Here is a 21,465-nt window from a genome sequence, read left to right as displayed (position 1 = left end):
GTTCCAGGTGTTAGCACTTGCCATGGGATTTCCACCTGCCCACCGGGCCCTCCCACTTTCTCTCGAAGCCCGAGATTCCCGATAAAATATCCCATGCACGTCAGGAGTGGACAGCCTCAGCTTTGAGGGAACACAATCAGACCCGGCCTGCCCTCGACGCCTGGTGGCGGCCCCCAGGTCAGGGCCCCCAGGTCAAGGCCCCCAGGTCAAGGCCCCCAGGTCAGGGCCCCCAGGTCAAGGCCCCCAGGTCAAGGCTCCCAAGTCAAGGCCCCCAAGTCAAGGCTCCCAGGTCAAGGCTCCCAGGTCAGGGCCCCCAGGTCAAGGCCCCCAGGTCAGGGCCCCCAGGTCAAGGCTCCCAGGTCAAGGCCCCCAGGTCAAGGCCCCCAGGTCAGTGCCCCGACTTACGGTTCTAGAGGGAGCGAGGTACGTGGGGGACGCTGCTGGAGGCCTGGCGGGGCCCTGGAAGGCGGAGGGGCAGAACCTCTGTCCCGCATCCACAGGCGAAGAGGAGGCATAGATGCGGTTCTCCAGCCGCTCGGGCTCCTGCTTGTAGGCTTCCAGGGGGAAGGAGTGCTGCTTGGCCACCGGGGTGGGCGTGGACGGCGAGGAGGAGAGGCCGGAGGCTGAGGGGGAAACCACAGCTGTTAGGAGGCTGGGGGGGGGTGTCGAGGCTCCCCCACTTCCAAGGGCCGAAATCTCAAATAGCAGCAATCAAAGGATTAAACTCTGAACACTGGGACAGGCCTTTATAAACCGCTGTCTAATCCCTTAGCGTGGGCCGAGTCCAGAAATCCCCTCGGCACCCAGCCCGAGCTGCGGGCGGGGTCCCCCTGCGGTGAGGGGGGTCTCGGGCAGTTCAGGAGTCGTCTGGGTGGACGGTTTCTCCCGTGTGCCCGTCAGACACCGTTTCCTCCCATTCGGTCAAATACCGTTCGACCCCTGTCCGCCCCACGAAGCCCTGCGCCGGGAGCGCGCCCGGAGCCTCACGGGGAGGGGGCCCTGCAGGCACCTCAGGGCCAGAGTCCACCCCCAGAGCTGGGGGAGCAAACGCCTGCCGTCAAGCCACCAGCGCGCGGTGCTCGGGCACAGCAGCCCCCGGACACTAATACACAGTAATGCTGCCTAATACTGATTTGTTTTCTGACAGAAGCAGAATTGGGATTTGGGTCTGGTCTCATCTAGGTAACTGAACGACATTTTAATTTTATTTTTAAATATGTTTTTGTTTTATGTATGAATTTTTTTTAGAGAAAGGAAGGGAGAGGGGGAGAGAGATAGAAACATCCATCGGCTGCCTCCTGCACGCCCCCTACTGGGGATCGAGCCCACAACCCACACGTGTGCCCTGACCGGGAATCGAACGGGTGACCTCTTGGTGCCTGGGACGGAGCTCAATCCACTGAGCCACGCCAGCCAGGTGAAATTTTTTATTTTAAATGTGCTACTGGAAATACTTAAAGTACGTGAGTCAGAGCAAAGATGCCAGCGGACACGGCCAAGGCCACCCACTTGCTGCTTCTGACCTAGACCCAGACTAGTCAGCCCGCTAGGCCGCAGCGGGTCTCCCTCACTGTGCTCCTCCGTCCCACGTTCCTGACTCCCGTCCCTAGGCCTTGTGCGCACAGGTGTCCCCTCTCCTCCTGTTCTCACGCCCACAGCCGCCTCCCACTCAGGCATGACTTCCTCCGCCCCCTCTCCTGCCCTCGGGCCTGCGAGCCCGCCCTCTCTGGAAGTCACAGAGCACGTTTCCCCTGCACTGCACGCCACCTGTCACCGATGAGCCAACACTGACACCAAATGTGAGGACGTAGGTCTTGCCAGGCTGGCGTGGCTCAATGGTTAGAGCGTTGACCTATGAACCGGGAGGTCGCGGTTCGATTCCTGGTCAGGGCACAGGCCCGGGTTGCGGGCTCGATCCCCGGCAGAGGGCGTGCAGGAGGCGGCCCATCAATGAATGACTCTATCTTATCGATGTTTCTCTCTCTCCCTCTCCCTTCCTCTCTCCAAAATCAATTAAAAATAAATAAATAGGTTTAAAGGATGTGCATCTCCTCTCCCAACCAAATCTACCCCTGGGCTTTGGGGCAGGGATGCCGCCCCCGCCCTCCGGGTCCCCAGTGCTGCCCGGGGCCAGGGGAAGACGCTGGGTAAATGCCCACCAGCCAACGGGGCCAGGAGACAGGAGGGAGAGAGAGGGGTGAGGCTCAGGCTCAGTTCCCGCCTTCTCTCCCTCGGTGCCTGGAGGGTGGGGGCTGTGTGTTTCCAGGGTGGCAGTTCCAGAAGCAGCCAGTGAAGGAGTGTCATTCCCAGGGAGCCCCTACACGCCATGTGTCCGTGGGTCACAGAACTTCAGGCTCAGGCCTCCACCCGCAAAGCCCCGAAAGCTTTGAAGACAGAAGTTCCCCCCAAAGGTCTTGAGAAGCGAGGTCGGCTTGGAGGTGGGGCTGGGGCTGGGGCCCAAGAGCAGGAAGAAAGCTGCCGGCTTAGCAGCTATTCAGGGGGAGCTGGCGTCTGGCAGGCAGGGTGACAGAGGAGGCACCTGGCCCAGGTCCCAGTCCTCCCCCCACCGGCCAGGCCCCGGCTTCGTGGCACCAGTGCTGCCCAGAGATGCCCACAGCAGAGAGAGGGGCGAGGATGGCAGCCAGGTTTGGGGGGTGGCCGGGCTGCCAGAGGGCTGTGCTGGGACCGGGGGAAGGAACCCCTGTGCTGTGCTGTTTGTGGGGCCTGGCACCTCACTGGGGCACATCTGTCCGTGATCCTTCCAGTGGGAGGGTCCTCCGCTGGGGCACCAGCCGGGCTCCTCACGGTGACGCCCAGGACGGGCTAGTTCCCAGCGTCACAGTCCAGCGAAAAATTTCGTGGTTCACGCTCCCAGCCCTGGCTCCGGCCCCTGGACACAGCCTCTCCTGGGGCCTGCTCAGCATTCCAGAGGGGGTTAGAGATCACGGAGGGGTGGGTGGGGCCAGTTTAGGGGCAATCACATCCTAAGAGCCTGCAAGAGCCCCCTGGGCAGAGCACGCCTGGGGGCCTCGGCTCTTCATGTAAAGGGGGGCCTGGCCCCGTGATCTCTAGCACCCCTTGGTGACAGCGAAAAGCACCCTCTCTGTCCTTACTTAGGGCACAGTCTAAACCAGCCCCTCCCCTGTGCCTGTCGCCTCACTTTCTGGCTCAGACCAGGCCCAGGAATGGATTGTCAGTGGTAGCCACATTTAGGCTAATTTACAGTGTGTGTGTGTGTGTGGGGGGGGGGGATGTTGTCTTATGAAAGGAAGTGGGGCAGGTAAGAATATCACTTACTCTTTTTTAAGTTATTGGTGTCATAATTCACAAATGAAGAGGGAAATAGGACAGTGCAGACACAATACCCCAGTACTTTTTTAAAAAATTCTCACCCGAGTATATGTTTTTATTGATTTGAGAGGGAGAGAGAGACAGAGACAGAGCCAGAGACAGAGACATGAGAGAGAAACATCGATCGGTTGCCTCCCGTATGGGCCTCGACCGGGAATTGAACCCACAACCTCCTGGTGCATGGGCCGACGCTCTAACCACTGAGGCACCCCGCCAGGGCCCCCACTGCTTTCAAGTAGACCAATTTCTTTCTACCCGTGTTGTCTGATCAGCAAGCACAGGTGTCGAGCGGGGAGCATGTTACGATGGTGCAGAGAGCCCCACGTTATGATCGGGTTGCGGAAAACAGGACAAAAACAGAACCCGAACCCCCAGTCGAGGAAACCTTGCAATAAGCGTCGCGAGTCGCGTGCGCGGAGCCGCAGGCGGGAGGCGCTCGGAGGCGAGCCGAGCTCTGCAGCCGCGGGCGGGAAAGCCCCGGGGACCGAGACGCGGGGAGGCCCCGGGCCTCCGCTTCAGGGAGCAGGGAGCGTCCGCCCCAGGTAGGGGCCTTCCCGCCCCCGAGGACCGGCAGGTCCCGCTGTGTTCTCCCGAGGAGGCCTCCCCTCCCTCCTCTGCTTCTTACAGACTTTGTCCAGGGCGGCCGTCGCCTCCGAGAGGGACAATGCCTCTGATTCTTCCCGGGCAGCGGCCAGGACAAGTGAATAGGCCCCAGTGAGGGAACAGGACCAGCTCCTGGCAGCCACACAAGACACCAGGCAAGTGGCCCCAGACACCAGGGAGCCAGGAGCCGGCGACTTCACAGGGCGGGCGGGCCGTGCCGGCGTGACCCGCGCCTGGGGAGGGGCCGGGAGGGGCCGCGGGAGCTGCGGGAGGACCATGCGCAGTGGCTGGCGTTCCACCACTAGGAGCCATGGCCCTGAGCGAGCCAGCCCCGCGCCTTGGTGAAACCACCGGGTAGACCAGGCGGCCGTGTGGGGCACTTGCTCAGGTCCCTCCTCTCCCCGCCCACCTGGGCAGCGCCAGCCTGTTCAAGCGTTTGGTCTAAAGCTACAAGAGGGAAGGACGGGTTCATTCTGTTTCTGATCTCAAAATGTCTTATATGCACAGATGCACAACCAGCAGACACAGACCATAGTGCGGTGAAGGCTGGGGGGTGGGGCAGGGGCTGGGAGGAGGGATTAAAGGGGAGATTGTCAACAATATTTTATTATTCTATTCTATTCTATTCTATTCTATTCTATTCTATTCTATTCTATTCTATTCTATTCTATTCTAAATTATTTTATTTTAAAAATAAAAATTTTTAAAACATCCTTGCAGACCGTTGTTCCAGGAGGCGCGGGGTGAGAAAGGCACATTTTCAGTTTCCAAGGGATGAGGGGTTTGCTTTTTTATATATATATATTTTTTAAAACAACTGCTGGTTCAGGACACAAGGGGGCCTGTGCTGGTCCTAGCTTTGGAGGGATGGTGACAATGGGCAGAGGGGATGGTGGCACCGGGGGGGGGGGGGGTCAGACAAAAGCACACAGCCAGGGGGCGGCAGGGTCCTGCTGCTAAGGAGCCATGGCCTAAAGGAGGACCTCAGAAGGGACAGAAAGCCCGGGCAACGCAAGAGACAGTTTGGAGCGTCCACGTGGGGCAGGGGTGGGAGGCCGACCCGCCCGCCACGCGCTGTTCTGCTGAGGATGCACTTTCCCAAGGAGTAATTCCCTGCTTCAGTTTGTAACCTTTTTTTAACAAAAAATCCTCACCCAAGGATGTTTTTTCCATTGCTTTTCAAAGAGAGGGGAAGGGAGACAGAGAGACAGAGAGAGACAGAGAGAGAGAGACATCGATTGGTTGCCTCCCCCACACCCCCCGACTGGAGCCGGAGATCGAACCTGCATCCCAGGTATGTGCCCTTGACCAGCAGTCACCCCGAGACCCTTCAGTCTGTGGGCCGACGCTCTAACCACTGGGCCACACTGGCCAGGGCTAGTAACCTCTTCTTTCTCAGCTTCCCCGTGCTAATGCTGCTCCTCCCTGCATTGAGCTGGGTCCCTGGACACCAGGGTTCATGCAGCCGTGGGTGGTAGGGGGTCCCCACAGCTCAGAGACTTTGTTCCAAAAGCCCCAGAACCACCCATCTCCTGAACGACGCTGTCCTGGGGTCCCCCCACCCCGCCTACCCCACCAGGCCCCCTCGCTCTCAGGGGTGGAGCTTCTTGCCTCCTGCCTCAGGACTGGCCTGGGCGACCTTACAATCCAACGGCACGAGCTGTGGCCAACGCCTGAGATTACTCCCGATTCACACATGAACTTGGAGCAAGGCTTCCGGGCTACGAGTGTAGCTTGTGGACTCCTTTTCACAATCTGCTTTATGATCTTTTAGAATTTAAACTATTCAGACTATGTTGGAGGAGGTCCAGAGTCTTCTCAGTCTTGTGGGAATGCGGTGGGTGAGAAAAGTCTATTAAAAAGCAAACCAAACTTCTTTTCGGGTATTTTCTAAGGTCTTTAGTCTTCTAGAAGGAATCCAGGCAAAAACACCTTTTCATAGGGCTCTCTGTGGCTAGTCATTACGCGGCTGGCTCCAGCAAACGGGCCTTCGCACAAGAGAAGGCAACGAGGCCCCGGCTGGCGTGGCTCAGTGGTTAGAGTGTCAGCCTGAGTACCGAAGGGTGGCAGGTCCCATTCCCGGTCAAGGCCACGTACCTCGGTTGCAGGTTCCATCCCTGGCCTCAGTCGGGGCCCCTGCAGGAGGCAACCGATCAATGTCTCTCTCTCACATCGATGTTTCTCTCTCTCTCCCCCTTCCACTCTCTCTAAAGATCAATGGAAAAAATATCCTCCAGTGAGGCTTAACAAGAAAAAAAAGTAAAGAGAGGGAAGGCAGTGAGGCCCAGGGGCCGGACCCCGGCTCACACGCTTTCTCAGACCCGAAGCTGTGCCTTGAGTTTTTGCTATATTCCTGCAAAGGGGGGCTACTCGAATCACCGAGAGCCCTGCCACCCTCCAGGAAGGACTCTGAGCCTCTGTCCCCTCCCTGAGCTGGGCCCCGGGTCCTTCCGAGCGTGAGGGTCCCTGGCCCGTCAGGATCCATGATTCCACCAGGCACGTGGGCTCCGGGAGCAGTTTCCAAACCTCCACTTGGGAAGCCGGAGGGGGAGGCAGGGCTGGGAGACGGCCTGCGGTGACTATGATCCCCACCCGCACCCGGCGCCCGCCTTCCCGCTGGGTCCCCGCCGGCCAGGTGGTGGCTGGCAGCCAGTCCCGGGCATTCCCTGCCCAGGGCGCCGGCTGCAGCCAGCTGCCACGGGACTCCGACCAGGGCTGTCCTGTGGGTCTGTTGACTCAACACATCACCTGACATCCCCCCCTCCAGCCAGGCGCTCTGGGTGTGAGGTGCCCCGGAGGCTGGGCCTCTGCCCCAGCGCTGGTTCCTACGGGGCTGTTCTCCTCCCTCACCTCCCAGAGAATAGTAAGAGATGACAGGCTCATACCTGGACATTTTGTTGTGCTTTGGGGAGAGGGGACTGGGGATAGAACCGTCTTTCTGGGGAGCTTAGCATCCCTTACCCTCCAGGGTCTGACCTACAGCACCCACCACCTGAGCTTATTTTATGCTCAGGGAGGAGGCAGCCCCCTATTAGCATAATTTTAGGGTCTGGAGAGCCCCCTGCCCCTTCCAAGCCCCTCACCTGCCGGATCAGTCTCTTTGGTGACCCTGTCTCCCCTTTCCACACAGTGTTACCTGAAAGGCCCCATGCCCCAGTCACCTTGCCAACCTGCTGCAGGCTGGTCGCGACAACAGGTCCCCGCACGTGACACCGCGGAGGGACCGTCACTGGGGAGGAAGGACGGGGGCGGGATCCCGAACTCAGCAGTACGCAGTCAGCACCCTCTGCCCCCAGAGAATTTAACTTTCTCTCTGGTCTCCCTCACTGGGTTTCCAGGATGCTGTGCTCAGGGGGGCAGGCTTCTTCCCATTTGCCTCTGGTCGCCCCACCCCTTTGGCATTTATTGTTGGCCAAGTTCATCTTTTGTAAAGTCTGCTCTGGTTTCTACAGCTAATGATTCCTGCTCTGCCCGGGCCTGGTACATTGGATACGATATAGTTACAGCATCTGCAACCGCTTCTTTATTACAGGTCCGGTCTCCTCCGTGAGCATGAGCTGCGGTGGGTCCCACTTCCCGCCCGGCGCCCAGCACCCACCCGAGCGTATTCGAGGCACCGCGCTTACGAGGCACACACCTTTGTTCAACAACTGCCCAACAAGCACCGTCCACAAAAGAACAAATGGAAAAATCGGATTCCATCAAAACTGAACACGTAAGGTCTTCAAATGATACTGTTAAGAAAATGAAAAATGACAAGCGACAGGGAGAAAATATTTGCAGAACAACTGCGTGATACAGGACGGGTAGCCGGAATTTATACACAATTTTCAACACTCAGCAATGAGAGAACAGGTAATTCAATACAACAAATGAACAGAAGATGAAGCGGAGACGTCACCGAAGTAGATGTGCCGATGACAAGTGCAATTAGAAGACGCTCCACCCGTCAGTCATGAGGGAAGCGGAATCCAAACTGCGGTGAGACACCACGCCCACCCGTTAGACCAGCTAAAATTTTAAAACTGACAATACCAAGTGTTGGCAGGGATGAGACCAACTAAAATTTAAAAACCGACAATAGCAAGTGTTGGCAAGGATGCAGAGCAGCAGAAACTCTCATACGCTGCTGTTGGAAACACAGAAGGAATAACAGGTTTGGAAAATAGTTTTGAGAGTTTCCTCTGAAGGTAAACGTACATTCCCTGGCAATGCCGCTCGGAAGGGAAAGGAAACGTACCTTCCCAGAAATGCCTGGTGCAAATGTTTATAGCAGCTTCATTCATAGTTGCCCCCAAACTGGAAATGACCCAAGTGTCCATGGGCTGGTGAGTTAATAAGCAAACTAGTACGTCCGTCCGGTCAGGAACTGCTCAGTAAGGAAGAGGGAAAAACTGAAGACGCAGCAATGCGGGTGAATCTCAAAGGCACTGTGCTGAGTGAAAGAAGCCAGACCCGAAAGGCTATCTATGGTATTTGTCCATGTATAGGACACTCTGGGAAAAGCAAAATGATAGGGGAGAGAAAAGTTATAGGTTGCCAGGGGCCGAGGATTGAGGGAGAGGTTGATTGTGAAAGGGCATGAAGGAAATTTGGGGGGGATGATGGGTACGTTTGTCAAAACTCACAGAACCAGCCCTGGCCCGTGTGGCTCAGTTCCTTGGGTGGCATCCCGGGAACCAAAGAGTTGTCTGTCTGACTTCCAGTTAAAGGCACGTGCCCAGGTTGTGGGCCTGATCTCCAGCAGGGGGTGGGGCATGCAGGAGGCAGCTAATTGATGATGTGCTCTCACATCGACATTTCTCTCCCGCTCTCCCTCTCCCTTCCCCCCTTTTAAAAATCAATAAACAAACAAAAAAAAAATTTAAAAAAATGGTATGCAGCAAGGAGAATATATAAACTGCTCTTAAATAGCAGCTGCAATAGTAATTATTATTATTATTATTTTTAAAAAAAAACACCTTACAGAACCAGACGCTAAAACAGGTGAACCTTACAGCATATGAACTCTGTGCCAATAACCTTGACTTTCCAGAAACTGCTCGAAGGTGAGTCTGGGACTGTCCATGTGGCCCTAACCAGCCTGGTATGTGTCCCCTGGGCCTTGGGGATGGAGGGAGGGGCAGGGCGGGGCCTTGAGACTCTGACTCCTGGGCTTTGGGGCCCTAAACTTGCTCAATTAAAAATAGCAACTGGCATCCCTACCCTCTGGCCCCAAGGTCATCTCAGGCGACAGGATGGAGCCACCACTGCTGACCAGGGAGGAGGGAGGCCTTGGCTCCGGGGGCCTCTGAGGCTCAGGCACCCTCCTCCTGCCCTGAAGACAGGCAGCCTGTGCCCTCCGGGCCGCTGGGAAGGGAGAGGGTTGGAGGGAGTTGGAAGGCCAGGCTGGGGAAAGGAAGCAGGTCCCTGCAGAGTGGGCCAAAGGAACAGGTGCAGGGAGGCCCCCGGACAGGGTCACCAACCCCTGGCCTTGTCCTGTCTTCTCCACAGGCTCCTGGCACAGGTGTGAGCACAGGAAGGCCCCACCATGTCCGGCTGCCCAGGGGCAGGGCAGGGGCCCAGGCCCAGGCTACCAGGAGATCATGGACTCTCCTCGGGGTGCACGGGGGTTCCAGAGCAAAGGAGTGAGGGCAAGGCCCCCCCCGAGTGGCCGCTGTCCCAGAGCAGCTCTGCAGGGGGGACAATGCCTGCCCCTGCCCCCAGGCTCCCTTCCCTGGCGCCCTCCTTGGCCTGCTCTGTCCCTGAAGCCGCCCAGGCCCCGCAGAGGAGTCTGTGCCACTGCTCAGGGGCAGTGCCTTCTCCGTTTTAACACATTGTGGCAAAATATGGCATTTGTTTTAGAAAAAAACTATACGCTGACTGCTCATGAATATCCGAGAAATACGTTAGTTAAAATTTCTGAATAACCCGCGACTGGCTGATCAGAACTGTCTCTCTTTTTATTTTTTTTGTTAACCGTCACCCGAGGATATTTTTTCCATTGATTTTGAGAGAGAGTGGAAGGGAGGGAGAGAGAGACATCGATGTCAGAGACGCATCACATTGATGGGTTGCCTCCCACGCGCTCCCCGAACGGGACTGAGGATCGGAGCTGCAACCCAGGTACGAGCCCTTGACTGGGAATCAAACTCGAGCCCCTTCGGTGCTTGGCTGGCGCTCTAACCACTGAGCTACACTGAACAGGTTCTATTTTTCTAAAAAAATTTTTTTTAATTGTGGTAAAATGCCTAGAACATAAATTTCGCCATCCTAAGCATTTTAGGCGCACAATTCAGCGCCATTAAATGCGCACACACTGCGGTGCAGCCACCACCGCCATCTCCAGAATTTTTCATCTCCCTAAGCCGAAGCTGTCCCCTCCCCCCCCCAGCCTGCCCCCAGCGTCCCACGTCTGCCTCTGAGAATCTGAGGACCGTAGGGACCTCGGGTAAGTGGGATCACACCGCGTCCGTCCTTTTGTGTCCGTTATTTCTCTCGGCACGATGCCCTCCAGGCTCATCCACGCTATAACTTCTATCAAAATTTATTCCTCCCGAGGCTGCATGGTACCCCGTTGTATGAATGCACCACACAGCTTTCGTTTAAAACTCCCTCCCAGCTTTGCGGCGGCTGTGTCCCCTCAACTGCCCTTCCCCGCAGCCCCTTGGCCTGGCTCCCACGCGCCCAGGACACGGAGCCAGGTGCTGGGTGCACACCCCGCTTCAAAGGCTCCCGGGGACACCCGCTGTCCCTCTTGGCCAGAACCCATCCTCCTTAGCTCGAGCCACTGCTGTCCCTTCTCCCAGGCTCTGGGCGGGTGTGGGATGCCGAGCCACTGTCACAGGCCCCTGGATGGGTCCCCAGGCCTCCCGTGGGCAGGGAGTCTGGGAGGTGTCCCAAATTCCTTGCCTTCCTGAAGCCAAGTTTCCGACAGGCTATCTGAGAAGCCCTGTCAAGGGGAATGTGACATTTGCATGACACCCGGTGAGGCTGCCGGCGGTGACATAACCGGGGGTGTGTCCCCTGGGCACAAGGCCTGCAGCTGGGCACAGTCGGATGACTCGGTGTTGTGTAAATGAAAGCCACAGTCACCTGTCCCTCTGCGTCTCCGCTCAACCTGCTCCCTCTGACGTGAGCCCAGCGTCACGAAGCTGGTCAGCCCCGCCGCCACCCTCTGGCCTTCCTCCCCCCACAAAAGTCGCTGAGCAAACACCTATCTGCTCCCTGGGGGGGTGCAGGCCAGCGCCCCGTCCTGAGTTACTGCGAGGGGCTCCCAGAGGGGACAAGCCCCTCACAGCAGGCGCCTGCGACAGGCCGTCTGTGGGCTTGTTCACAATGAGCTCGCTCAGGGGTTGCTCTGGTGGCCTGGGGTAGGTGGAAAAGCGGGGGGTTTGGGGGGACAAAGCTGGGCACGGTGTGGTCACCTACTCTACAGGCCCAGTCCCTACGGGGAGATGCCGCCCGGCTGGCCAGACGCCTCGGTGGTTACGGTCAAGGTGATGGTCTCAGCCCCCTGCTCAGAGAGAGGAGCTGGGGTCACCAAGGGGACCCGGGGTGGGGCCGGCAGTGCCCCAGATTCACGGGAGCTCCCTTCCCACTGGACATGTTTATTTCTTGATTAAGAAACGGCGAAGGGGCTTTTGAGAGCGTTTTTGCTTTGAAAGAATCAATGAGCGGGACAGTGGGTATTTCCTGGGTGCCCACTGCACGCTGAAGTGTTTGGAGGGGCTATAAACAGACATGAGCCCTGGCCAGCGTGGCTCAGTGGTTGGCGCGTTGGCCCGAGGACTGAAGGGTCCCGGGTTCGATTCCCGGTCAAGGGCACGTGCAGGAGGCAACCGATCGATGTGTCTCTCTCACATCGATGTTTCTCTCTCTCTCCCCCTTCCACTCTCTCTGAGAAGCAATGGAAACAATATCCTCGGGTGAGGATTTTTTTAAAAAAAGGCACAAGACACAGACCCTGTGCTGGGGACAGAGGAGATCAGGATGGGCAAGGAGACAGACAGAGAGAGGTACATGAACCCTTTACGCCTCCGTGCAGGGGAGCTGTGGTGAAGTGCGCAGAAATCCTTTTCGGAAAGAAAAGCTGTTCATAAATAAATGAGCGCCCGGAGGATCAGGAGCCGGGACGCGGGAGAGCGAAGTGCGCAGGCTTCGGTGGAGGCCCCTGAGAGTGGGCAGAAGTACATAAACCGGGGAGCTAGGGGTAGGGAAGCCAGGGGGTGGCGGGGGGCAGGGGCCTGCTGCCACAGACGGTCCCAAATCAGTGCCCCCAAATTCAGAAAAGAGTGCTCCTCGGTCGGAGACGGCTACGCCTGCCAACCTTGGCCGCATCCGAGATGAATGACACAGCCCCCTGAGCACTGCGGCTTTTGTCTTAATGTTTGGTAGGAGGTCGCTGAATAAGTCATCGCTAATGTTTTCTCCCCCCCCCCCAAAGGGGATGGGAGGTGACGCTCGGCAGCCCCCTCTGCGGCACCCGAATATTTCACGTGGAATGAATGGGGCATATTATTTGCGAGGCTCTGTTCTGGGTGCTGGAAACAGAGAAGAGGCCCAGCCCTCAGGGAGCTATGTTTTTAGACCCTGGCCACTCAAGTGGGCAGAGGACCAGCAGCCTGGAGTCCCTAGGAGCTTGCTGGACAGGTGGACACCCAGGTTCCACGCAGACCCACGGACTCTGTATTGGTCCTTCGGTGGCTCTCACGCAGGTTAGAGTGAGAACCGGCTCCGGGCCAGCCGTGCAGAGCGAGAGCAGGCCTGAGATCACCTGGAGGGCCCTGGGCCTCACCCCCAGAGGGGGTGTGGTAGCTGGGGCAGAGGCCTGGTACCCCGCATTTCTAACGATCCCCAGGGGGTAAGCTGGTCTGGGACCCACTGTGAGAGCCAGCTGCCTGGGTTCAGGGGAGCCTGGACTATCCTGGCCCCATGCCTGAGCCGAGGCCTGATGCTGGCTTCCCAGTGTGGCCAGGATCCCGTCCCTCGCTCTCCACACCTTTTCCCTCCATCCAGGAGCAGTTTGGTTTGTGCCCAGCTCCAGCCGATCCTCAGCACACGTCCTGCCCACTTACAGAGCAAACATCCCCACAGAACCCAATCAGCCTGCCTGGGAATCTGAGGAGGGTCATGCAGGAGGCCCCACGTTCCACGCAGACGAGGCGACAGGGAATTAAGACGCAGCCTTGCTGTGTCAACTAAGTCACGAAGTACATGTACAATCACTCATCAGAGCGCCAGTCCTTCTCTCCCTCACCTGTCAGAGGTTAGTGGTGTCCCCTCCTGCCTCCCAGTCCCTAAGGGCTGCAAGCAGGTGACACCTGCTGGGAACAGTCACTGGGCCCAGGGTGGCTCTGAACCAAAACACTGAATTTTCCCCCCCAATTGAATTTAGAGAGAGAGGGAGGGAGGGAGAGAAAGGGGGTGAGAGTGGGTGGGAGAGAAAGTTCAATTTGTTGTTACACTTATTTACAAACTCACTGGTTGATTCTTATGTGTCCTGACTGGGGATTGAGCCTGCCACCTTGGCGTACCTTGATGCTCTTACCAACTGAGCTGCCTGGTCAGGGCCCCAAAACACTGAATTATCCAAAATTTCCCTGCACTGTCTGCAGCTGTGCAGTCGAGGAGCCAGTTACTAGCTACGTGTGGCCATTTCTATTTAAGATATAATAAAATAAAACTTCAGTTCCTCGTTGTTACGGGGTGAATTGTGCTCCCCAAAAGGATAATGTTGAAACCCTACCCCCCCAAAACCCCTGTGAATGTAACTTTATTTGGAAATAGGGTCTTTACAGAGGTAATCCAGTTATATGAGGTCATTAGGGTAGGCCTCATCCAAAATGACCGTGTCCTTATACAAAGAGGGAAATTCGGACACAGGGGAAAATGCCATGTGAGGACGGAGGCAGAGATGGAAGTGATGTATCTATAAGCCAAGCATGGCCAGCAACCACCAGAAGCTGGGAGACAGGCCTGGGAAAGTTCTCCCTTGGAGCCCCCAGTAGGAACCAACCCTTATTTTATTTTATTTTATTTTATTTTATTTTATTTTATTTTATTTTATTTTATTTTATATTTTATTTTATTATTTTATTTTATTTTATTATTTTATTTTACTTTATTATTATTTTTTTTGTTAATCCTCTCCTGAGGATATTTTTTCCATTTCTTTTTAGAGAGAGTGGAAGGAAGGGGGGGGAGGGGAGAGAGAGAGAGAGAGAGAGAAAGAAACACTGATGTGAGAGACACATTGACTGGTTGCCTCCCGCACATGCCCCGACCAGAGCCAAGGATCAAACCTGCAACCCAGGTACATGCCCTTGACCAGGAATTGAGCCCCCGACCCTGTGGTGTGTGGATAGAAGCTCGAACCACTCGGTCACACTGGCCAGGGTGACACCTTGATTTTAGACCCCCAGCCTCCAGAACTGCAAGGCAGAACTTTCTGCTGTTACCAGCCACCTGACTGGTGGTGCCCAGTAACCAACGCAGGTGCACTGTCCATAGTTCTGGTGCACGGTAGCCATATGTGGCTAGCGGACACCCTAGGGGACAGCACAGAGGACACTGCCATCTCTACACCCAGTTCTGGACAGTGCTGTCTCACAGTCCGCCCTTCTAAGAAAGAAGCAGAGATGAACAGTCGAATTTTCAGAAAGAAACGAATTCTGTTGGGTCAGCCCAATCTCATCCTCTATGTTTTCCATGTCCCTCGTCCCTGGCCTTCAAAAGGGAGAGACACCCTCACTGTCATAGAGAGATCAAAGGCCCTGATGGGCTCTCCTCCCCAACACCAGAAAGTAACCTTGACATTTAGGTCAGAGTCCTCATCTATGCTGACAGCAAACAGCTGGGGTGTGGGTCCACTTGGAACCAAGACCCAGTCCCCAGCAGGAGCCCACGCCTGCAGTCCTTCCAGGAGTGTCCCCATCTGCTGTCTGACTTATCTCTTATCTGTCTTCTCTCCTCACCTGCCAGTAAGCCTGTCAGGGGCCCAGCCTCGCCGCTGTGTGCATAGACATATGCCGCTTTGAAGTCTGACACTCCCGTTAATAATTTATTCCTTAGGATGACGCACTCGCAGTCCCTAGAATCTCAAGTTAACAAATCCAAATTATCGAATCAGACTGTAGCATGAATTAATGATCATAGGAAGGCAGGAGTAGCTCGGCCCCCGAGGACAGCAGAGTTGACTGGGGTTGTGGGGTGATGGCAAGGAGTGGGGACCAGAGTCCAGAGGTCTCCCAGGAGGGTCCCAAGTTCAGGACTGCATGCACGCCCCCGAGGCCAGAGCTGCAGGCAACAGCCTGAGAACTAAAACAAAACCCGGTTGACACTGAACTGTCAATGGCACCCGTTTGCCTCTGAGCATTCCTCCCATCCTTGTTACTTAGCTCTCCCTGGACCGTTCCCTTCCGTTCGCCAGGCACAGCACACACCAGCGCACCCAGGAGAAAAGGGAAGCCTGGCAGAAAGTCACCCCATCCCGCCCTCCCTCCAGCCTTTTGAATCATCTGCTGCTGAGCAAGGCTCATCTTTCTTTAATGCCACTTCGCGTCCTCGGACTTACTCATTGGCGGAGCCAGAGGCAAAGAAGGGAAAAAGAAAGTCGGCCCTTTGCCACCATAATGAATAAGCTCTGCAAAGAGATGGCAGCTGCTCCACACAAGAAAACATGTTTGCAGAACTCCTCTGGCTGGTGTTCCAGGGTGTCTCCAATTTACTCTACCAAAGGGCAAATAAACCGGTGTTTCACGCCCACTAGCGTCTCCCGCCTGGATGGCAGCAATTCCGCTCTCAGCTCTGGCCCCCGTTTCTGCCGGATCCTGTTTCCATTATTGATACAATGACTCTAATCGCGCCCCTCCCCCACGTCTTCTTGCCGCTCAGGTTTGTAAGAATGTTTTATGGGGGAAAAGCGCGCACATTCCCAGTGTACGCAGACTCCATCATGGTTCTACCACCACCTGCGAGTTCTGCCTGTTTTGTGCCACACCAGTGGAACCAGATACTGTGTATCCTGCTCATACTGTGTGTGAGGTTCAGCTGCCGGAGACACCTTTACCATGGTGCCTGGTCATTTCCAGCGAGGATGGCATCTGGGTGGTCTCTGCACCGGGGCTGTTACCAACGATGCCGCCTGACACTGCATGCATGCCTTCACCAAGAGGCATGTCAGTGTTCTCTGGGGGTCCTGCTTGCTTTGACATATTTAGTCAACACAAAAATCTCTGGGGAGAGGCCTAAGGTTGGGTGATTCGTGGACATCAACAGGGTGCTGGGCCTACAGGTCTCATCGGATGGAACCATGTACCACCTATAAGGTAGTATTTATCCCTCTGTATCTGGGATGTGAAGACGGGGTGGGGGGGAAAGGGAGAGAGGGAGAGAGAGGAATTGTATTGCTTAGGGACGCACAATAGGGGTAAGGCTGGGAAGTGATGGACTCAAATCTGAACAACCCTCAACCTACGATTTAGTGGACAGAGCAGGCCCCCAAATGCTAGTGCCCAGCAGTTCTACCCCGGGCAGCCTTGGCCACAGGCCACAGGAAGCCCTGAGTGGACTGAGGTTTCTTGGTGGGTCTGAAACTGTAAGACACAGCGGTGTACGGAGCAGCCAGATGCTGAGCACAGTGGTGACCATCCGCGGGTTAACGAAACTTTTGCAACGTCCTGATACAGTGCAAAGGCAATGGGGTGGCACTGCCCTGGCTGGAGGTGCTGGCGTCTGAAACCCACGCTGAAACGTGCTATTATGAGCTGCTCTGGAAACCCCTCTGGTATCAGAGTTGGCTGAGGTCAGGTTTCCCTTTCATTCCTGCTGATAAGAGAAAAGCGTTCTGCCTCTGAGCAGCACCAAGAAAGTGGAGAATTGTCGAGTTTGTTACCTTACACGCACATGCACACACACACACGCGAATCGGAAATTAATCCTGCTGGGAAAGTTGGTCAGCGAGCGCTAAGCCCCAAACAGGATTACCCCAGAAGGCTGAACACAGCCAACATCCGCCTGTCCCATCGGCCCCTCACACAGAGCCGGCCTCGGGGACCACTGCAGCCCAGCTGCCTGTGACAGACACGCCTGAGGGAGGCAGACGGCGGCCCCTGCGTGTCTGCACGCGTCGGGACGGAATAAATGTTAGGAACACACGCGGGACTGTTTTTCAGCTGTCCGTGTGGTGCCACCATCGGGCAGGGCGGTGTCTCCGTGCAGCGGGGCCTGGGGGAGCTGTGATGACTCCTACACGCAGCCCATCGGGAAGCCTGGTTTAGGAGCCACGTGTCCCCGTCAGGCTGACTCCTGATGAGCTTTCTTTCTTTTTTTTTTAAACATGTGTTAACTGATTTTAGAGAGAGAGGGGAAGGGAGAGGGAGGGAGGGAGAGCGAGAGAAACATCAGTGTGAGAGTGAAACATGAATTGGCTGCCTCCTGCACGCCCGCTACTGGGGATCAAGCCTGCAAAGCAGGCCTGTCCCAACCGGAATCAAACCTGGGACCTCTGGGTGCATGGGTGACGCTCAACCAACTGAGCCACACCGGCCGGGCAGATTTGCTTTCTTACGTAAGGGGACATAGGAGGTGGCCGTGTCTGGCCAACTGGGCAGCGATAAGGGAAACTTGGACTTTCTGGAGAGAAGGGAACCTGAGAGTCAGTACACTTGGTGCTCACCAAGGCCCAGAAAGAAAACAATCCTTTTCGTCCAACCGATCAGCACCCTAACTGCCTTGTGGAGCTGCCATCTAGGATTTAAATGCATTTCAGTCTCTCTGCCGAGCGCCCAGACCGTGCCCCCCCCTTAAGTTAAAGCAGCAGCCGCAGGTCTGCCTTTTCTCCCGGTGCACGTGGGAGCCTCAGGCACAAGGGCCGGCCTCAGACTGGCCCTTCTCAGCCAACACCTCTTTATTTTGGTTTTGTTGATCTTTACCCGAGCATAGTTTCTCCATTGATTTTGAGAGAGAGTGGAAGGGAGGGAAGGAGAGAGAAGGGGGGGACACACAAACATTGATGTGAGAGAAACGCATCAACTGGTTGCCTCCCTCACGTGCCCTGACCATGGCCGGGGAAGGAACCTGCAACCCAGGTACATGCCCTTGACCGGGAATCAAACCCGAGGCCCCTTGGTGCCCAGGCTGACGCTCTAACCAGTGAACCACACTCGCCAGGGCTGACCAACACCTCTCTACCTGTCACCTTTTCCTTGCTATGTCCCACACCAGCTCCATGACCTCGCCCCCCTAACTGCAGGGTTTCAAGCCTGCAGCCCGAGTGTTCCTAGTCTCGCTTATCGGGGTGTGTGGACCTGCCTTGTCCACAGCGGGCAGGGCGGAAATAGTGGCATCATTCCCCGAGGTGAGCAGTTAGATACCGATGATTTATATGCTTCGTGTGACCCAGCAGGGCAGACACACTCGTCACAGGGAAAGCCGGCCCAAAGGGGCCTGCGTTGTAGCACCTGTTCGGTGGATGAGTTCCACCTGCCTCAGGACGCACAGGGGCGGTCCCTCCATCGGCGGAGGATCGGGGAGCTCCAGACTTACCCCAAACCCCAGGCCCTGTAGCACCTGCTTGCAGGACAAGCTCGCACACCTGGGAACAACTCGCTCATGTCGCTAACACCCAATCCTGCCTCTCAGGTGCTTCCCAAACTTGAGGAGTCTCTGTCCGGGAGAGACAGCACTTTGCCGCCCGAGACCTAACGCTCTGTGCGCCCATTTGACAGCCAGGCTGGGGACCCTGCCGAGGCAGATCCTCACAGGTGGCCGCACAGAGCTGCAGGGCAGAGCCACTGAGGTGCAGCTGCTCCATTTTTGGGGTCCCTCCGCCCACTAACCAGGGCTTCAGAGGCCTCTGCTGCTTTATGGACCCTTGAGGGTCCTCCAGAGAAACTCCCATGCCCTTTAGCCGGTGTGTCAGCTTCCCCGGGACCTCTCAGTTCAGGGGATCGGTGTTGCCTCTGGGGGGAGGAATGAAAATTCAAAGGCCAAAGGCTCTCTTCCCGAAATAACTGTCTGTCCTCTGCGGGGACACCGAGAAGGTGAGCCGATCACTCAACCACCCCACCTAATCCAGTCATCCAGCTCCGTGAAAGGAGCCCTGGGGGCCAGGCCCCGGAGCAGGTCACGCTCCCCTGCAGAGCAAACGCGGGACACGCCAAGGACCGAGCCTGACCCAGAGCCGAGTTAAACAGGACCCGCCGGGCTGCGGCCACCACTCAGCACGGGGCGGGTGCTGCCTCCATGGCAAAGCGCAGAAGCCCAAGCAGCAGGAGGCGGTGTCACCTGCCCGAGGTCACTTGGCTGAGCAGGACTCGAACCCAGGACTGTCTGGCTGCAAAGCCTAAACGGTTCATCTCAAACTCTCCCAGCAGGCGCTGCTGTTCAACAGGGTGAAGGAAAAACATGACGATCCTTTCCTTCCCTCCTCCCCTCCCTCCCTGGGCTCGGAGAGGCCTCATCACAGGGCTCAGAACGGCGGGCGTTCGGTGTCAATGGCGACCTCCCTGCCACTGCGGGGCGCAGGAGCGGAGCCTCTTCTGTAAGGACCGCGGGCGGCGTTTGAATTCCGTCACCCTCTCCTTGAGCGAAGGGTGCATTGTAATGACGGGCGCTAAGGCGGTGAGTCGTCGGAGGACCTTGGCAGGGGGCTCACTGTGGCCCCGATGTCACGTTCAGGCAGCTCTGGCTGACGGCCGTTAGGAGGAAGACTCCGTTCGTGCTGACTCCGCTCTCTTCTTTGACACCGGCTGTCGCTTGGGTCACGCCGGCAGTGACTGGGAGATGGCGCACTGTCCAGGCACCCTGGCGAGTTCTACAGGGAACTTGAACGCAAAAAAGGAACTGGCCACTGAAGGGTCTCGGGTTCGATTCCCGGTCAAGGGCACGTCCCTGGGTGGCAGGTAAGATCCCCAGCCCAGGTCGGGGCGCGTGTGGGAGGAAGCCAAGTGACCTGTCCCTCTCACGTCCATGATTCTCTCTCTCTCCCTCCCTCCCTTCCACTCTCTCTAAAAGTCAATGGAAAAAATATCCTTGGGTAACGATTAACAACAACAAAATAAATAAAAATAAAAATAAAGTAACTGGCCAAGTACAGGACAGCGAAGCTGGTAGCCACACCATGGGAAGTCCTCAGCGATGAGCTCCCCGAGGTGCCAGGGCAGCCCTGGGGTACGCTGATTAAACCAAGCGCCCAAGAGGAGAGCTCCCCGCAGCTACACTCAATCCCGGGCGCCGGGGACTGGGGCGCGGGACGCTGAGTGTGCGGGGGACGCGGCGGCCACTTCACACGTCAGAGCAGCTTTGAGAAGTAAAAGCGATTAACATCCATTTCCCAGTTAGAAATTATTGATCACGTGAGTATACGAAACTTCAGAAAATATCTGCGTTCACTCAGTGGGTTAATACGTTTAAACACTTTAAGTCTATTTGGTTAACCTTCTAAAGTGATGGGGCAGATGTTATGATCCCCATTTTATAGATGATGAAACTGAGGCACAGGAAGGGTGAGTCACCCACAGATAGAAAATCCAACCTTGTGGGATGAACGAGTAAGTGAACCACTTACCCATCATGAGAAATGTTTAAAGCTTTTTAATAAAAATACGTTTTTGTTGATTTTAGAGAGAGAGAGGAAGGGAGAGGGGTAGCGAGACAGAAACATCAACGACAGAGAAACATCATCGATCGGCTGCGTCCTGCCTGCCCCCTCCCTGGGATTGAGCTGGAAACCCTGGGCATGGGCCCCAATGGGAAATCGAACCCGTGACTTCTTGGTGCCTGGGTTGACGCTCAACCACTGAGCCACACCAGCTGGGCGAAAAGTGTTTAAACAGAAACCCGGGACTACCTGTTAGGGTGGCTGAGAAGAGGCTAGAACGTCAGATGCCGTTTTCGTCAGAGCCACGGCCTGTCTGTGAATTCTCCTACACTCGGGAATCCTCAGGCCCAAGGACTCTTCCGCCCTTAGCCCAGCGGTGACACAGCGGCTATGGGATGCGGGCCAGGTGCTGGTGGGGAGCCTCGGGCCGGGTTTCGCAGCATCAGCCCAGGGGCCCCACCTTCCCCGAGGGGACCCAGGCCTGGCAGCAGCCTTGAGACTTCCTGGTGCTGCCTCTGGGGTGACATTCGCCCCTGGTGGCTGGGCCACCTCTCAGGTGACAAGCAGCCAGGAAGATCCAGTGTCAGGGCGTGACTGGCCACCTGGGACCTAGCCTTCCTCCCGCAGCCGGCCTGTCACATGGTGCAATAGGACTGGGCAGCCCCGTGACCCCCTCACCCTCAGGTGCCCCCCATGGCCCCCTGCTCTGCCAGCTCTGCCGTGAATGGACAGGAAGGGGCCGGGACCCTGTGAGCCGGCTCCAGGGACCAGAGGCGGCCACATCGGGATGTCACTCCCTGGTAATAACTGTTCTCAGGCCCCAGAGTCCTCAAAAGGCCACCACAGGGATGGCCCTGCCAGGTCCCTTATTCTGGGCCACTGGGAGGGAGAGAGCGAGCCCCTGTCCCCACTGGTGAAACCAAACAAGC

At 56.6% G+C, this 21,465-nt stretch overlaps 1 protein-coding gene across 6 annotated transcripts in view; it reads right to left on the bottom strand.

Annotated features, from left to right (window-relative positions):
- PRKAG2 (protein kinase AMP-activated non-catalytic subunit gamma 2) overlaps positions 1–21,465 on the bottom strand; it is a gene marked incomplete at its 5' end in the record, with an annotated part of 167,235 nt that overhangs the window by 63,519 nt on the left and 82,251 nt on the right. For all 6 annotated transcript variants that reach the window (XM_081147785.1, XM_081147784.1, XM_081147787.1 and 3 more), the window contains one exon: positions 406–623. In XM_081147785.1, the coding sequence (XP_081003911.1) occupies positions 406–623 (218 nt within the window). The remainder of the gene's footprint in view (positions 1–405; positions 624–21,465) is intronic.

The sequence above is a fragment of the Miniopterus schreibersii genome (assembly GCF_964146895.1).
Source record: "Miniopterus schreibersii genome assembly, chromosome: 9".
Taxonomy (NCBI): domain Eukaryota; kingdom Metazoa; phylum Chordata; class Mammalia; order Chiroptera; family Miniopteridae; genus Miniopterus; species Miniopterus schreibersii.
This window is presented reverse-complemented; position numbering and strand designations above follow the sequence as displayed.